Source organism: Oncorhynchus gorbuscha, linkage group LG03, assembly GCF_021184085.1.
Source record: "Oncorhynchus gorbuscha isolate QuinsamMale2020 ecotype Even-year linkage group LG03, OgorEven_v1.0, whole genome shotgun sequence".
Classification (NCBI taxonomy): domain Eukaryota; kingdom Metazoa; phylum Chordata; class Actinopteri; order Salmoniformes; family Salmonidae; genus Oncorhynchus; species Oncorhynchus gorbuscha.
Genome location: NC_060175.1, coordinates 24844015 through 24861559, shown reverse-complemented (window position 1 = coordinate 24861559; position 17545 = coordinate 24844015). Strand labels below are relative to the sequence as shown.

The following is a 17545-nucleotide window of genomic DNA, read 5'->3' as shown; positions in this document are numbered from 1 at the left end:
GAGGCACCGGGCCATGGATCATCACTGGAGGCTTCATACGTGGAGCCGGAACAGGTCTCACCGGACTGGGGAGACGTACTGGAAACCTGGTGCGTGGAGCTGCCACAGGGCTTACCAGGCTGGGGAGACATACTGGAGGCCTGGTAAATGGAACCGGAACAGGTCTCACCGGACTGGGGAGATGCACTTGAAGCCTGGTGCATGGAGCAGGCACCGGATACACTGGGCCGTGGAGGCGCACTGGAGGTCCCGAGCATAGAGCTGGCACAACGCTTGTCGTCGGTGGAAGGAAGAGTGGACCAAAGCGCAGTGTGGAAAGTGTTCATGATGTTTATTTTTGAAGAAAAAAATAAATAACAAATTCAAAAGCGAAAGCGAACCGTTCCGTCAGGCACAGACACTAAATAGAAAATAACACCCCACAAAACCCAAGCGGAAAATCACAACTTATACAGTATATCAGAGACAACGATGGACAGCTGCCTCTGATTGGGAACTACACATGGCAAATACAACAAAGAAATAGAAAACATAGATTTTCCCACCCGAGTCACACCCTGACCTAACCAAACATAGAGAATAAATAAGGATCTTTAAGGTCAGGGCGTGACATGTTGACATGTTGCTTTTGTAACTCTGGAAACATCGGGAACATCTAAACAGCTTGCGGGAATTCTCTTTGCTTTACACCCAAATCAATATCACAGGGGCTTCATGATTAACTAGCATATGCAGTATGTTCCTTAGATGCCGTATCCTTGCCGTGAACCCTTCTCAGACAGACAGTATTTATGGCAGGTGTGTTGCATGATTAACAGTTAATGAACAACAGGACATGTTACATAAGAGTTCATGGATAAAGGGTGACAGAATAATGGTGTCATTAATGATAATACTAACGATAACTCTGTACTTTGGTGATCACACTTTCATTGTATGTTTGCTGTTGAAAGGACCGATGAAGCTCTTTATCAAGTTGAGTTCTCTCATCTAAACATAAACAATAAAAAAGGTAAACATTCATTTGGACCATTAAAGTTATTCATCCGGATGCTGCCATCGCAAACAAATAATAAAGCAACCAAACAAATACCCAGGCAGACAATCCAAAAGAGAAAAGGGGCCATTTTAAACAGAGACTGTGTCATAAGAAAGACCAGTAGGCTAAGTTAGCGTTCTATTTACAGCGAGTTCCACTTGAAGTAGACTTTCTCAAAAATCATGACATCACTGTTTTATCCCCCTTCGTCTTATTCTAGATACAAACGTTTGAGTTGGTCAGTGTCTGAGGGAACCAGAGATGTTGTCTACTGTTCTGTATGTGTGTACCATAGATAATTATAGAGGACTCATCATTTTACCTGTCCCATTATGGCGTCTGTGAGCGCACGGGCAGCGCCATTGAGACCATCTCCATTTTGAAGTAGTACATTTTCTTCTACTATTACTTCTATGAGTTGGTTAAAAAAATGAAAGGGTGCATACTGCCACCTGCAGTTACGGAATGTTTGATCACAAGTATAATTCATTGGCTGATCCCTCCTGAGGACCTGGATGGAATTATGTGATCCTTCCTTAACCCATAGGATGTCCCACCCATTTGACAACTTCAGAATGGTGAAAGTCCTGAATAGCGCAGCCCTTGATAAAACGTGCTTTTGGGCACTAGAGTCCCTCATTCATTCTCAATGGCATGTACACATGATGCTCTACATACACAGGCTGATTTGGGTGACATACGCCAGTGAGCCTTGGGTTTATAGCAGAGTAGGGAAAGCCAGGAGACATGGAGAGAGTGACCTATTGCTGTGAAGCACAAAGGCCTCTCTTATCCCCATAAGGCATGGTTCTAACGACACCAATGTAACTGACAATCAGGTAGTCTTGACCCACTTGAAACCCCACAGACCCACACATAAAAAAATGACCCTCTGATTTTCTTATAAAAAGAATAAAATAACCATTAGTAATTTTGACAACTCCCACAATCCCCCTTGCTTCAAAATATTACCCCACACATCCCTCCCCATCTATTCAAATTCATCCCTTAACCCCACCCCAACTAAACTCCAGATAGGTGAATTTGACCAATCGGCTTAGACCATGAAACATAATGTCCAGGGATTGTTGTAGATCACAGGTCCAGTAAGCCAATGAGAGTGATGGAGAGTGTGGCGGTGAGCAGGAGAGGAGCATGATTGGACCATGGGGATCCCGCCTGGTTCTGCACCATCATTCCAGTTCCTGTTTGAGAAAGAGAGCGAGATAGAAAGAGAGAGAGACACAGAGACAGAGAGAGAGAGAGAGAGAGAGAGAGAGAGAGAGAGAGAGAGAGAGAGAGAGAGAGAGAGAGAGAGAGAGAGAGAGAGAGAGAGAGAGAAAATTGGGGACATGCACTGGTACAGTATTGTCATAACATTTGCCTTCTTGTCTCCTTTGCTCATTGGAGGAGTCACAGTTCTAATACTGAGCTCAGTAAGCAAAAGCTAATTGACAGACACTGACTAACAGCCACTGTCTCTCTGACTGGCTCACACAGCCCTCCAGGCTCTAGAGACTGGGACTGGAACACAGCTAGTCATAAGCATACTCCAAATAGCAATGTGTGTGTGTGTGTGTGTGTGTGTGTGTGTGTGTGTGTGTGTGTGTGTGTGTGTGTGTGTGTGTGTGTGTGTGTGTGTGTGTGTGTGTGTGTGTGTGTGTGTGTGTGTGTGTGTGTGTGTGTGTGTGTGTGTGTGTGAGCGCGAGCGCATATGTGTTCAGTATGTGTGCATTCCTACATGTGTGTGATAGACAGGCACTAATACAGAATCCAGTGAGGTAAACCCCCATTAACCCTCTCTACCTCTCATTAAACCCTGTCACTCACTGACGAACCTCAACTTCCCACAGCAGCCTAGCAACCTCACAGGCAGCAACGGGACTCCAGAAAGCTACCCAGATCCAATATTCCAATTCCCACTTGAGAAATGATAGGCTATCAGAAACAGGAAGGCCAAAAAGGTCAACAAGGACAACAATCACCCGAGCCACTGCCTGTTCACCCCACTATCATCCAGAAGGCGAGGTCAGAACAGGTGCATCAAAGCAGGGACAGAGAGACTGAAAAACAACTATCTCAAGGCCATCAGACTGTTAAACAGTCATCACTAACATTAGGTGGCTGCTGCCAACACACTGACTCAAATCTATAGCCACTTTAATAATAAAAAATTGTATGTAATAAATGTATCACTAGTCACTTTAAACAATGCCACTTTATATAATGTTTACATACCCTACATTACTGATCTCATATGTATATACTGTACTCATCTACTGCATCTTGCCTATGCTGTTCGGCCATCGCTCATCCATATTTTTATTCCTGTACACTAGTGTGTATAAGGTAGTTGTGAAATTGTTAGATATCTCAAAGTGCTGTACAGAAACCCAGCCTAAAACCCCAAACAGCAAGCAATGCAGGTGCACTCTAATAGCATTTCAATTGGTGACGTCACTTGCTCTGAGACCTTGAAGTAGTGGTTCCCCTTGCTCTGCAAGGGCCGTGGCTTTTGTGGCGTGATGGGTAACGATGCTTTGTGAGTGACTGTGGTTGATGTGTGCAGAGGGTCCATGGTTCGAGCCCAGGTTGGGGTGAGGAGAGGGACGGAAGCTATACTGTTACATATGTGACCAATAAAACTTGACTTGACATGGATTGCACAGAACAGTTTGACCTCATCCTCCCAGCTAATTATGACTGGGCTGCCGTGTATAGCCGCGTGGTTCCAATTACCACTTAAGCTCTTGTAACCTTCTTTGTGTGAAAGCTACCTTATCCTGTTAGCCATGGGCTAGACTGTGGTCCTGTGTAGCTCAGTTGGTAGAGCATGGCGCTTGTAACGCCAGGGTAGTGGGTTCGATCCCCGGGACCACCCATACGTAGAATGTATGCACACATGACTGTAAGTCGCTTTGGATAAAAGCGTCTGCTAAATGGCATATATTATTATTATTATTATTACTGTTGGGGCAGACTCATGCAGAACAGGAGATGGGATTTGGTTATTTTATATAGAGTAGTCCTAGGTGGGGTTGTGACTTAAACTCGGCACAAAACCTTGCCTGAAGAAGCTCTGGGGCTATGTGGTGTGTATAGAGTTGCAAAGCTATTGGTAATTTACCAAGGTTACTGGAATGTTGGTCATGAACAGTTGGTCATCTATGGCAACGTTGGTAATTTATACTTGTATCACTTTTAAATGTATTCATATTTAACATGATTTTTCTTTTATATCTGTGTCCATATTGTCCATGGGTTTCTAGTGGATAGACCATATGTGATTATGTGCGTCTAGGTGAGAGGTGTAGGAGTCAGGCGCAGGAGAGCAGGGATGTCTGAGAAGCCTCTTTAATCAGACAGTCCACCAACATAAAAATGAAAATACAAACTACGCTCTCGATACTGAAAACTTGTGCAAACGCATGGAGGAACAAACACAGTTCCGACACTCAAACGCACGGAGGAACAAACACAGTTCCGACACTCAAACGCACGGAGGAACAAACACAGTTCCGACACTCAAATGCACGGAGGAACAAACACAGTTCCGACACTCAAACGCACGGAGGAACAAACACAGTTCCGACACTCAAACGCACGGAGGAACAAACACAGTTCCGACACTCAAACGCACGGAGGAACAAACACAGTTCCGACACTCAAACGCACGGAGGAACAAACACAGTTCCGACACTCAAACGCACGGAGGAACAAACACAGTTCCGACACTCAAATGCACGGAGGAACAAACACAGTTCCGACACTCAAATGCACGGAGGAACAAACACAGTTCCGACACTCAAACGCACGGAGGAACAAACACAGTTCCGACACTCAAACGCACGGAAGAACAAACACAGTTCCGACACTCAAACGCACGGAGGAACAAACACAGTTCCGACACTCAAACGCACGGAGGAACAAACACAGTTCCGACACTCAAACGCACGGAGGAACAAACACAGTTCCGACACTCAAACGCACGGAGGAACAAACACAGTTCCGACACTCAAACGCACGGAGGAACAAACACAGTTCCGACACTCAAACGCACGGAGGAACAAACACAGTTCCGACACTCAAACGCACGGAGGAACAAACACAGTTCCGACACTCAAACGCACGGAGGAACAAACACAGTTCCGACACTCAAACGCACGGAGGAACAAACACAGTTCCGACACTCAAATGCACGGAGGAACAAACACAGTTCCGACACTCAAACGCACGGAAGAACAAACACAGTTCCGACACTCAAACGCACGGAGGAACAAACACAGTTCCGACACTCAAACGCACGGAGGAACAAACACAGTTCCGACACTCAAACGCACGGAGGAACAAACACAGTTCCGACACTCAAATGCACGGAGGAACAAACACAGTTCCGACACTCAAATGCACGGAAGAACAAACACAGTTCCGACACTCAAATGCACGGAGGAACAAACACAGTTCCGACACTCAAACGCACGGAGGAACAAACACAGTTCCGACACTCAAACGCACGGAGGAACAAACACAGTTCCGACACTCAAATGCACGGAGGAACAAACACAGTTCCGACACTCAAATGCACGGAGGAACAAACACAGTTCCGACACTCAAATGCACGGAGGAACAAACACAGTTCCGACACTCAAATGCACGGAGGAACAAACACAGTTCCGACACTCAAACGCACGGAGGAACAAACACAGTTCCGACACTCAAACGCACGGAGGAACAAACACAGTTCCGACACTCAAACGCACGGAGGAACAAACACAGTTCCGACACTCAAATGCACGGAGGAACAAACACAGTTCCGACACTCAAATGCACGGAGGAACAAACACAGTTCCGACACTCAAATGCACGGAGGAACAAACACAGTTCCGACACTCAAACGCACGGAAGAACAAACACAGTTCCGACACTCAAACGCGCGGAGGAACAAACACAGTTCCGACACTCAAATGCACGGAGGAACAAACACAGTTCCGACACTCAAATGCACGGAGGAACAAACACAGTTCCGACACTCAAATGCACGTGCATAACCGTGAAAACAAGAAACTGTAAATACAATGGAGCACAATACACAAAAGTCTAATCCCGCACAAACTAAGGCAGGCAACAGGTTACCCTTATACACACAGAAATAAACGCAAATGAAACCAGGTGTGAAAAAGAATCACAGACAAAACAAACAGAAAAGGAAAAAGTGATCGGTGGTGGCTAGTAATCTGCCGACGCCGACCGCCGAGCGCCGAGCGCCGCCCGAACAGGGAGAGGAGTTACCTTCGGTAGAAGTCGTGACACCATAAGTGTTCAAGATAATATAGACTAATTAAAGAAAAAAGTATCTAATCAACAATGGCAACTCTGCAAATCTTCCAACAATTGTCTTTTATCACAACTGCCACCAGTTTGGCCCTTAAACATATACAACAAAGACATATTGACATCGTAAAATAAATGAAAATGGGTAAAAAAAGACAAAGGCTATTTAATGCTGAAACCCTCAGTAGAAAAACAATAGTATTAAATGATTATTTAACATAGTATACATGTGATAAGGCCACACGGAGGGACAGAGATAATTAGACACCTGTGATAATGTGAACTACCCAAAAAGGCCCTAGATGCAATCTGATAGAATTCAACAAAATCCTTGAAAGTTACAAAAATGATGTTTGTGTGCACTTGTTCACTTCCCTTCACTGATATGAAAAGAAATGACTGGTATAAGAAATATGGTAGAAACAATCTATAGCCCATCCTTTCACCAATCCAATGCTTATGGATTTAGGGGAAGTAGTGAACGAGTGTACACTTTATGAGAAAAAAAATATTATTGGGACACACACAGTCAGTCCAAGTCTCACCTGAGTCTCGGGAGACGATGGTCTCTTGTGCGGCTCCGTCGCCCCCTTCCCCCCAAGAGCGTATCTCCAGGACCACGTAGCCATTGTCTTTGGGTAGGGGCAGGGTCACAGACGTCTTCCCCTTGTCCAGAACCTTCAGAGCAGACTGGCCCTCATGCTTGTACAGGACCTGAGAGAAGACAGAGGGAGGGAACCTATTCACACAATTTCTACAGAGGAAATACATTTGTTGGGTTATTGAATGTGTGTCCTTTCCTCCTTGATGAACTATTATTTGTTTTATTAAGATAATGTTTTCAACACTTTTTTGTTTTCTCTCTGCACAGCATCACACTATAAAACCAGAATATGATGGTTCATGTTATCTACTGATGATATGTCATATCTTGAATGTTTTTCTATTGCCAGGCTGAGCCTTATCAAATGCTCTTTGATTCCTTTACATGACCATTTTATTGCACTACATATCTGATTATTTACAGAAGGGTTTACAAGTAGCTTATGAGAACAACTTTTTTCATTTTGACCACATATCCCCTTTCACTTCACACATGTTAACATGATTTAATATATGTTGACAGTGCATTCGCAATATGACAATAACATACCTACCTGCACACACCTCTCCTACAGACACCACTCACCTTGTAACCCAGTACGGCTGATTCATTGTCTAGGGTCTTGACATGATCCCACCTAACAGTTACCCATGAGCCATCAGTCTTCCAGGACACGTTTCCAGGGGGACGATTAGGAGCTTTAAAGATAAACGAAGGAAAACAACTAGAGACACCAACTTATTGACCTGCCTCACCTTCCGGGAGTCACATGACCAAGACATGAATTAAACTTAGATACATGTACTTGATAATACAATGGTCTCACACACATTTTACGGACACAGAAACATGACGATCCAAACTGTTGCCAAAATGCAAACCAAAAGGCATGATATCATATAGAATATATTAATATAGGCATATTTTTGCCTAATGTTGACAGTGGGTTAAGGTATCAGTATCAGTAGCTTAAGGAGAGGAGATCCTCTGTATCAGGATCACCACAGACATGATTCCCTCTCACTCGAAATCCTCCACAAGAATCCCTTTACATCCTTAAGCCCAGTAGATACTGGTAGCCAGGTGCATATCCACCCTCCCAAAAACACTGGGGCCATACTTAACGAAATTCAGACAAAGTTTAAATTCAAGTTTAAGCATCAGCCAATAAAATTGGATGGTGTATTGTCACGCGATAGAATGCTGCATTGCAGCTGGTCCCATCAGATAACATGGCACACGTTAGCCCTATGCTAAGTTGACCAGGTGGCAGTGATTATTTCCTTTAACAACTTCCTCATCAGCCTATCAAAGATGTTACACGTGTGGGCGACAAAAGTCAAGCGGCACAATATGCTTTTGAAGTTACTAAAAAGCTTCTGATTTAAACTGGATGACCACAGTGTAGTGATCCTGGCACCTGGTGCTTTTCACGGTGTGCGGCAAGTTGGAATCCCAGGTAAGATAGATTTCCTTTCCTTTAAAATATAGAATGACATTTGTAGTGTTAGTGTGTTGCAGGGAATTGCAGACAAACCTTGGAAATGAAGATTACCAATTGACTACTGCTACTACGCAGGCGTATAACATTAGTGCTGCTGGAGCGACGCTCCACCACTCCTCAGAATGGTGCATGTTTAATACAGTCTTGCAAGACCACTTAATGATGAATTTGTATTCTACATAGGCCAAGCATACTGCATTTAATAGCACAGTATAACAGTAGTGTTAGACCAAAAACGTCCTTTAATTTCTGATGTAGGCTACACTTACATGTACAACGTTTTGTATGCATTGTTAGAATCATCCACTTCATCATTTAAGCCTTATTTGATTTGAGCATTGAGGACCAGCAGTGAACAGTTTTGTTCTCAACAAAAACACTTGACTTCACAGGGACACAAACCCACAATTACTGTGCCCCAGAGATGACATGTTAAACCCCTTAGTGCTATATGCCATCTGGCAGGGATATCAATTGTGGTAAATGATAGCTTTTTGACAAGGCCACAAGGCTCTTTGTCTTTTTTTTACAAAAGACTTTGTCTGACTTTAGTAGCTAGTAGCCAAGGCAAGGATGCATCATGCTACATATTGATCTTTGTGACAGACCAAGTGGAACAAAAGTAAACCTTGACTTTGGATGTTTACCAAATCCATCTGGAGGCCAAGTTGACCTATTTCATAGAAATACCGTTGGTTTGTGGAGAAAAAGTTGAACATCTTTGATACACTGATGACGAAGTTGTCACAGGAAATAGTCAGTGCCACCTGGTAAAGTTAGCATAGGGCTAACATGTGCCAGGTTATCTGATGGGACAGCTACAATGTAGTGTTTTATCACGTGACACTACGTCAGCGATTTAAACTGTCTGATGCTTAACTTCTTGGTGGGGGCAGTATTTTCACGTCCGGATGAAATGCATGCCCAAATTCAACTGCCTGCTACTCATCCCCGGAAGATAAGATATGCATATTATTATTAGATTTGGATAGAAAACAGTCTGAAGTTTGTAAAACTGTTTGAAACATGTCTGTGAGTATAACAGAACTTCAAATTTTATTTTTTTGAGGTCACTCTCTTTTCAATGAGTTTTGATTGGGAATCCAGATTTCTAAGGGACCTTCTTGCAGTTCCTATCACTTCCACTGGATGTCAACAGACTTTAGAAAATGGTTGAGGTTATTCCTTTGTGTAATGAAGAAGTATGGCCATCTTGAACGAGGGTCACTTGAAGTGTATTGTTAGATAGAGGCGCGTGACCAGAATGCTGGCTACAGTTTGTTTTCCTCCTGTATTGAACACAGATCATCCCGTTTTCAATTTTATCGATTATTTACGTAAAAAAAATACCTAAAGTTGTATTACAAAAGTAGTTTGAAATGTTTTGGCAAAGTTTACAGGTAACTTTGGAGATATTTTGTAGTCACGTTGCGCAAGTTGGAACCAGTGTTTTTCTGGAACAAACGCGCAAAATAAATGAACATTTTGTAAATATATCGACGGAATTACTCGAACAAAAGGACAATTTGTGATGTTTATGGGACTTATTGGAGTGCCAACAAAAGAAACTCTGCGAAGGTATGGCATGATTTATATTTTTATTTCAGGATTTTGTGTCGCGCCTGCAGGGTTGTTATCCTCAGATAAAATCATCGTTTGCTTTCGCTGAAAAGCCTTTTTTGAAATCTGAAACAATCTGGATTCACAACAAGTGTTTCTTTAATTTGCTATCTTGCATGTGTGATTTAATGATAGTTTGATTTTATAGTAATTTATTTGAATTTGGCGCTCTGCATTTTCCCTGGCTTTTGGCCAGGTGGGACGCATCCCACATATCCCAGAGAGGTTAAACTTAACCTTGAACTTAAACTTTTTATAATGTTTGCAAATATGGCCCCATTGTGCTTGACCCCCTGGGATGTTATGTCATATATACGGAATGGTGTCTTGTGTGTGTGTGTGTGTGTGTGTGTGTGTGTGTGTGTGTGTGTGTGTGTGTGTGTGTGTGTGTGTGTGTGTGTGTGTGTGTGTGTGTGTGTGTGTGTGTGTGTGTGTGTGTGTGTGTGTGTGTGTGTGTACATGTTAGGTATCCTACATACGTGGTCTCTTGGTAGTAACAGTGGTTCTGGGTGAGGCTGGTCCTGTGCCAGCGCTGTTGTAGGCCATTACGGTAACATGGTACCGGGTGCTGGGTCTCAATCCCACCACGCGAGCTGTGGTCTCAAGCCCAGCTGTTCGCACACGGTCTGCAGATGCCTCCCGCTCATGCTGACGCCAGTACCGGATCTGTAAAGACACACATACACAGCATTGTCAAACAATTAGTTACGTGACCGTGGGTACATCTCTTAAAGGAATGAGATGCCTAATACTGGAATTGTTTCTTCTACTGAAAAAACACACACACATTGTCAAATCATTAGGAATGTTAGATACCTGTACTCTTCCTCACGATATACTGTGTGGTTCTATCAATTTGAGCATATTTTCTGGTGAGCCCTGTATCTAAGCCCTTTGCTGTTTTATGCTTCACCTGAAGGCACTGTGTATTCTGTATTTTTATTCTCTTAAACTCTGTTTCCTTTCAAATATGTACAATAAAAAATATGAAAGTGTGACACCTGTTGAACCATGATAATATTAATGACTCTGCCATTGTTTCCCCACAGGGCCATCGTGATAACCAACCACCAGACCTAATCTGCCTGTCGACAGGCTGAACATGCTGATCCCAACCACACACAGCCCATCTAATAAATTAGTACCATCTTTATTGGTGTGAGAAGATAAGATGAGGTGAGGTCAACTCCAGGACGGTCTCTCACTGGCGTCAGGGTACTGATGGCACCATAGATGGTACTGACTGGGACTGACTGGTTTTGAGCAAAAGTCCAGAGATGGGTCCCAAATGGCACCCTATTCCATTCATAGTGCACTACTTTTGACCAGGGCTCATAGAATAGCTTGTCACATATGTTATATGCGGGTGTTGTGCAGGTCCTGACCTCATATCCTTGGAGGATACCGTTGGTGCTGAGATGTTGGATGGGGTCCCACAACACCTGCATCTCGAATGCTGTCAGAGCCGTGGCATTGATCCTCGAGGGCGCCACCGTGGGCTCTGCATGGAGGGTCATGGGTAAAATAGGGGTTAGGGAGTCGGATCATATCTAACACACATAAGTACGATAAACACAATGAATTTACATTATGTGGTTGGTTGGTAAACATCTGCTTTTTTGTGTTTTTGTTCGCCCTCTTGTGGCAAACAAGCATAATGCTCCTAATCCTTCCTGCATGCCCCAGACCTGTTCTGACTCAGCCTCCTCTGCAGAGTGCACCAGGGTGATCTGACTGAAGTGTTAAGGCTAGGGTTGAGGTTAGGGTTAGAGTTAGAGTTTGGGTTGCTCACCCTCTTCTGCAGAGTGCACCAGGGTGATCTGACTGAAGGGTTAAGGCTAGGGTTGAGGTTAGGGTTAGAGTTAGAGTTTGGGTTGCTCACCCTCTTCTGCAGAGTGCACCAGGGTGATCTGACTGAAGGGTTAAGGCTAGGGTTGAGGTTGGGGTTAGAGTTAGAGTTTGGGTTGCTCACCCTCTTCTGCAGAGTGCACCAGGGTGATCTGACTGAAGGGTTAAGGCTAGGGTTGAGGTTAGGGTTAGAGTTAGAGTTTGGGTTGCTCACCCTCTTCTGCAGAGTGCACCACGGCGATCTGGCTGAAGGGACCCTCTCCTTTACGGTTGTAGGCTTTGATCTTCACCTCAAAGAGGCAATAGGGAGACAGGCTCTGGTTGGAATAAACGTAGCGAGACGACTCCACGTTGGAAACACGCTCCACCACCCACGTTGGAGAGTTCTGCTTCCGGAATGCCAGGATGTAGCCGAAGCCATCTCCGTTCTGGTACTCTCTGGCCATGGGCTGGGATCAGATTCAAACAAAACTTTATGGACTTTTTCACAACTTTATGGACTCCCCCCCACACACACACACACGCACACACTGACCGTCCAGGTGATGATGAGTTCGTTGCGGTCTCCTCCTCCTCCACCTAGTCCACTAGGGGCCACTGTGGGAGCTGCTTGCTGGGTGCGTATAGTGTGAGAGGACATACTAGGCTCTCCACTGCCCAGGATGTTACTGGCAATGACCTGGAATTCATAGTCCATCCATGGCAACAGGCCAACCACACGAATCGACTCAGCATTGCCTTCAATGTTAGGTGGGTCTGTGGGAGAAGAGCGGAGGAGAATGCAGAGGAAGGAAAGAAGGAGAAGTCAGTGACTAATTGATTGACACAAAAATACACAGGTACACAGATAAGCACACACACAGACAGTGGTGGTCCTCTTACCTGTCCTCATCCTCTTCCAATCAGGAGACAGTGGAGAGTGACCCATGATAACATACTTCCCAATGGGGCTGTGGTTGTCATAGCCACGACTCCAACGCAACTCCACCGACGTCGCGGCAACGTTCTTCACCACCAAACCACCTGGAGGTCCCGGGGGACCTGAGGAGAGACAGTTGGAGAATGCCTAGTCAGGTATTTTAGCTAACCTCCTTCATGTACATGCAAGTACAAATTCTCACCCAGAAAGTAGTGGACGTAGCTCATTGTGGCCTGGGGATAAGGATGATTATGTAAGTAATTAACTAAAAAATCCTCATAAAATGTTACAATTAAGTTCTGCAATGCTGTAAAACAAACATTTTATCAGGATGACCATAATAGAAAAGGTCAGGTGAGTTGTTGTGATATGATCGGGGTCTTACCTCTGACCACCAGTTTAGCGGAGGCTGAGGCGCTGTCCACCACAGTCTGAGCTGTACAGCTGTATGTACCTGCCTGACTCAGATGACCACTTACTATCAACAGGTCACCTACGGTCTCCTTCTGTTAGAGAGAGATAGATGGGTGGAGAGGGAGAGAGAATGGGAGGGTGGAGAGAGAGAATGAGAGAGAGTGAGAGATTTAAAAAGAAAGCGGGCGAGAGATTAGAGATTAAAGAGATGAAAGAGAAAGAGAGCAAGAGATGAAAGAGATGAGAGATTAAAGAGATTAAAGAGAAAGAGGGCAAGAGATGAGATGAAAGAGATTAAAGAGATTAAAGAGAAAGAGGGCAAGAGATAAAAGAGATGAAGGAGATTAAAGAGATTAAAGAGAAAGAGGGCATGAGAGAAATTAAAGATAAAGAGTGCGAGAGATTAAAGAGAACGGGGGCAAGAGATTAAATGGAAAGGGGGCAGAGATTAAAGAGAAAGAGAGATTAAAGAGTGAGAGTGCGAGAGAGATTAAAGAGAAAGAGGGCGAGAGAAAGACAGAGAGAAAGGGAGGCAGATATATATATAGAGAGAGACCGAGACAGAGAGGAGAGAGAGGAAAGAGAGAACAAGTGACAGTGGAGAGAGAAAGAGAGAAAGAACTTGTTTAGTAATTGGAGACATGGTCTGTCTGCTACAGAGAAACAAGCCAGATATTCAGTATTCATATCATCACCATTTCACAGCAGTATTGAAGGTAACTTTAATTAAAATTCAATTCAATTATATCCAACACTCGGATTTAAAAGTATATACCATTATAAAGATGACTCCAGTGACAGTGAAATCTCGGTGCTGACCGAAACTTGTTTGGGTCAACATTCTAAACTCTAATCCCCAGTACACCCAGAGGCGTGGAAAATGGCAGTCACATCATCAACCTAGAAGTGTTAGGTCAGCAAGACGTGAACGGTAGGGAGGGAGACACATTACACGGATGGTCTCCTTGATATGGTCTGCAGCATAGATCTTAAGTGATTCAATTAAGCGTATAATAGCTGTCTCTAATAAAATGTTTGTTGTTTAAATAAACCCTGCTGAATGGTTCTTATTTCCATTAATCACACTGGGAATCATATTCATTTCAAGCTGTTTGATTCCAAAATCAGTTAAGCAGTTTCATTAAATAAGTCTTTGATTCAAAATAACCCCAAGGGAACCCGTGGAGGTTTTTTTGTGTCATTCATCATGACGCACCCCCATTCCTGCAATGGTTTGCTCTGCTGTGGCCTGACTAACTCACCCCCTCCACGCGATGGTACGGTCCGCCGGGGTCCTCCAGGTCCAGCAGAGCTCCGTTGAGAGCCCAGGTGAAGGTGAGGTCCATGGTGGGGTCATGTGAAGCATGACACTGCAGCGTGACGTTCTCCCCCTGGTTGATGTCAGCATTAGAGGGAGCCAAGGTGATCTTAGTAGCATCTGGAGGGAAGGAGGGAAAGGACAAAGGGGAGAGTAAGGAGGGGAGGATAGTGAGGGAGTTCAGTTACCTCTGACAGATTCAGTGTGTGTGTGTGTGTGTGTGTGTGTGTGTGTGTGTGTGTGTGTGTGTGTGTGTGTGTGTGTGTGTGTGTGTGTGTGTGTGTGTGTGTGTGTGTGTGTGTGTGTGTGTGTGTGTGTGTGTGTGTGTGTGTGTGTGTGTGTGTGTGTGTGTACCTCTAACAGACAGGTGTCCAGTGCTGTTGGCCTTGCCCAGGTAGTTCTCAGCAAAGCAGGTATACTTCCCCTCATCGGCCCTGCTGATGTTGTGGATCCGCAGCATCCCGTCTGGAGTCACTGTCACCCTGGAAGAAGAAGCAGGAAGCTCAAGTTACCTTCATTATCTTCTTGGGCTTTTTAAATGTTTGGGCCTTTTAAGTGTTTGCAGTTTGTTGCTAGACGGGAGTTAAGGACGAAATCAAATCTAAAACATGACAGACTTTCCTTCAGATCATGTTTCTCTTCTAATCTCCATTTGACCTTAACTTCTACCTTTTATGTTTAATTCCCTCTGGAGATGTATCAAGTGAACATTCATACACGTACACACATGCGCATAGACACACAGGTTAATTAATTATGTTTTTCATCTAGACACACAGACCTAACAAAGCACCCAAATGTGATGAAATCCGAAGAAATAGGTTCCTTTGATACACACATAACAGGGGAATGCTCTTTTGATCTTACCTTCTACTACATACCTATTGCACATTTTGGTTTCTCAATCAAGCCTCAGGGTTGAGACGTGTGTGTGTGTGTGTGTGTGTGTGTGTGTGTGTGTGTGTGTGTGTGTGTGTGTGTGTGTGTGTGTGTGTGTGTGTGTGTGTGTGTGTGTGTGTGTGTGTGTGTGTGTGTGTGTGTGTGTGTGTGTGTGTGTGTGTGTGTGTGTGTGTGTGTGTGTGAAAGGGGGATACCTAGTCAGTTGTCCAACTGAATGTATTCAACTGAAATGTGTCTTCCGCATGAGTGAGTGTGTGTTTGTGAGTTAGTGTGTGTGTTTACCTGCTGCTGTTGGTAAGGAGCTCAGTACCGCGGCTCCAGAACAGGGTGGGTTTGGGGGCGGCTCGCGGTCGACACTCCATCATCACCTGCCCCCCTCGGGCTGCTGGAACAAGCCTCCTCACCGGGTTGGAGCGGAAGTCTGGGACTTGGACTGGAGACCACAACATAGGGTGGAGGAGAGGGGGAGAGAAGTTACAACTGAGTTACAGTTCTCTTGGACTGCAGTGTTTACAGGGTTTGATTTTAACCCTTGAACCCTGACCTCTCACCTTGCACCCTCAGCTCTGCGTTGGAGTAAATGGTGCCGTGTTTGTTCTCAGCCACACACTGATACATCCCAGAATCCTCAAGGGCCAGGTTGATGACCTTCAGACGACCCCCATTGACCTCCACCCGGTCCTGAGAGAGAGCAAGGGATGGATTGAGAGATAAAGGGAGGGAGAGATGATGGGAGAGATAGAGAGAGCGATGGATTGAGAGATAAAGGGAGTGAGAGATGATGGGAGATAGGGGATTGTATGTATGTATGTATGTATGTATGTATGTATGTATGTATGTATGTATGTATGTATGTATGTATGTATGTATGTATGTATGTATGTATGTATGTATGTATGTATGTATGTATGTATGTATGTATGTATGTATGTATGTATGTATGTATGTATGTATGTATGTATGTATGTGTGTATGTGTGTGTGTGTGTGTGTGTGTGTGTGTGTGTGTGTGTGTGTGTGTGTGTGTGTGTGTGTGTGTGTGTGTGTGTGTGTGTGTGTGTGTGTGGAGATACCTGTGTGCTGAGGGGCTGTCCATTGCGTAGCCAGCGTATGGAGGGTCTTGGTTTGCCTGCTGCAACACAAGTCCAGTGCAGCTCAGAGCTGATCTCCACCTCAGAGTCACTCATCACTTGCAGCCACTCTGGCTGTGCTAGAAGGGACCAGATAAACACAGGGACAATAAAGTGCAGGTCAACACACATGGTTTTTATGGTCATATTGTGTGTGTGTATTTGTGGGGGTGGCGGTTGGGGGGGGGTTGTGTCTCTACCCTACCTTGCACGGTGATGCGTCCTTGTTGTGTGTCACGGCCCTCAGAGTTGTAGGCCTCACACTCATACACCCCCTCTTCATGGAAAGTCATCTCAGGCAGTGTGAGGATGGGTCCCTCTGCACTAGCCCCGGCCTTAGACGGCAACAGACCATCCACCTTCCTCCAACGGAGTTTTGGGACAGGACTGGGGAGGGAAGGAGTAGGAGAGGAGGATTAAGAGTGCAAGAGGGTTGGAGTTGGGGAGGAGGAGGGGGAGGAGAGAGAGAGAGAGAGGGGAAATGGGTGGAGAGAGGAGGAGAAGGAGGGAGAGGCAGGAAGGGACATGTAGGGAGAGAGTGTGTGAAAACAAAAGAAACACAACAAATCAGAGATATCCTTACATGGGACAAGAAAATGGATCAGGAACTTACTTTCCGTAGGCGAAGCATTCCAGCTGGGTGGTGTGCCCTGTCAGGGCGTACGTCTCTGCTGGGAAACCCACTGTGATAGCAGGAGCTGACTTCCTGGCGTTGGCTGTGGTGAATAGAGAGAACATTTCAACAACAGAGAAAATGGCTGATGTGGTTCAAATCCCTCTTACAAGAGAAACAAACTTTATCCTTCCACTTTATTTCACTGTCCTGAAATTGTCAATTGAAATGTCAAAACTTTTCAAAGCTGTACAATTACTGTGTAAGAGTAACAGAGTCTTGAATAGGTATTTTTCTCACTCAGCT

The 17545-nt window shown here is 44.7% G+C and overlaps 1 protein-coding gene and 1 long non-coding RNA gene across 3 annotated transcripts in view; one reads left to right on the top strand and one right to left on the bottom strand.

The window, feature by feature from the left end:
• Nucleotides 1-307: 307 nt before the first annotated feature.
• Nucleotides 308-17545, bottom strand: part of cntn2 (contactin 2) — an 87212-nt gene continuing 69974 nt past the window's right edge. For both annotated transcript variants that reach the window (XM_046340936.1, XM_046340941.1), the window contains 16 exons: nt 17240-17342; nt 16832-17013; nt 16570-16706; nt 16049-16178; nt 15780-15930; nt 14952-15079; nt 14542-14717; nt 13251-13371; nt 12829-12987; nt 12482-12702; nt 12161-12395; nt 11484-11599; nt 10578-10764; nt 7560-7672; nt 6916-7084; nt 308-2244 (listed from right to left, as the gene is read on the bottom strand). In XM_046340936.1, the coding sequence (XP_046196892.1) occupies nt 2135-2244; nt 6916-7084; nt 7560-7672; nt 10578-10764; nt 11484-11599; nt 12161-12395; nt 12482-12702; nt 12829-12987; nt 13251-13371; nt 14542-14717; nt 14952-15079; nt 15780-15930; nt 16049-16178; nt 16570-16706; nt 16832-17013; nt 17240-17342 (2438 nt within the window). In that variant the 3' untranslated portion in view covers nt 308-2134. The remainder of the gene's footprint in view (nt 2245-6915; nt 7085-7559; nt 7673-10577; nt 10765-11483; nt 11600-12160; nt 12396-12481; nt 12703-12828; nt 12988-13250; nt 13372-14541; nt 14718-14951; nt 15080-15779; nt 15931-16048; nt 16179-16569; nt 16707-16831; nt 17014-17239; nt 17343-17545) is intronic.
• Nucleotides 8263-15492, top strand: LOC124029112. The gene is made up of 3 exons (XR_006837723.1): nt 8263-8433; nt 11148-13020; nt 14961-15492. It is a non-coding gene; the product is annotated as an uncharacterized LOC124029112 (long non-coding RNA).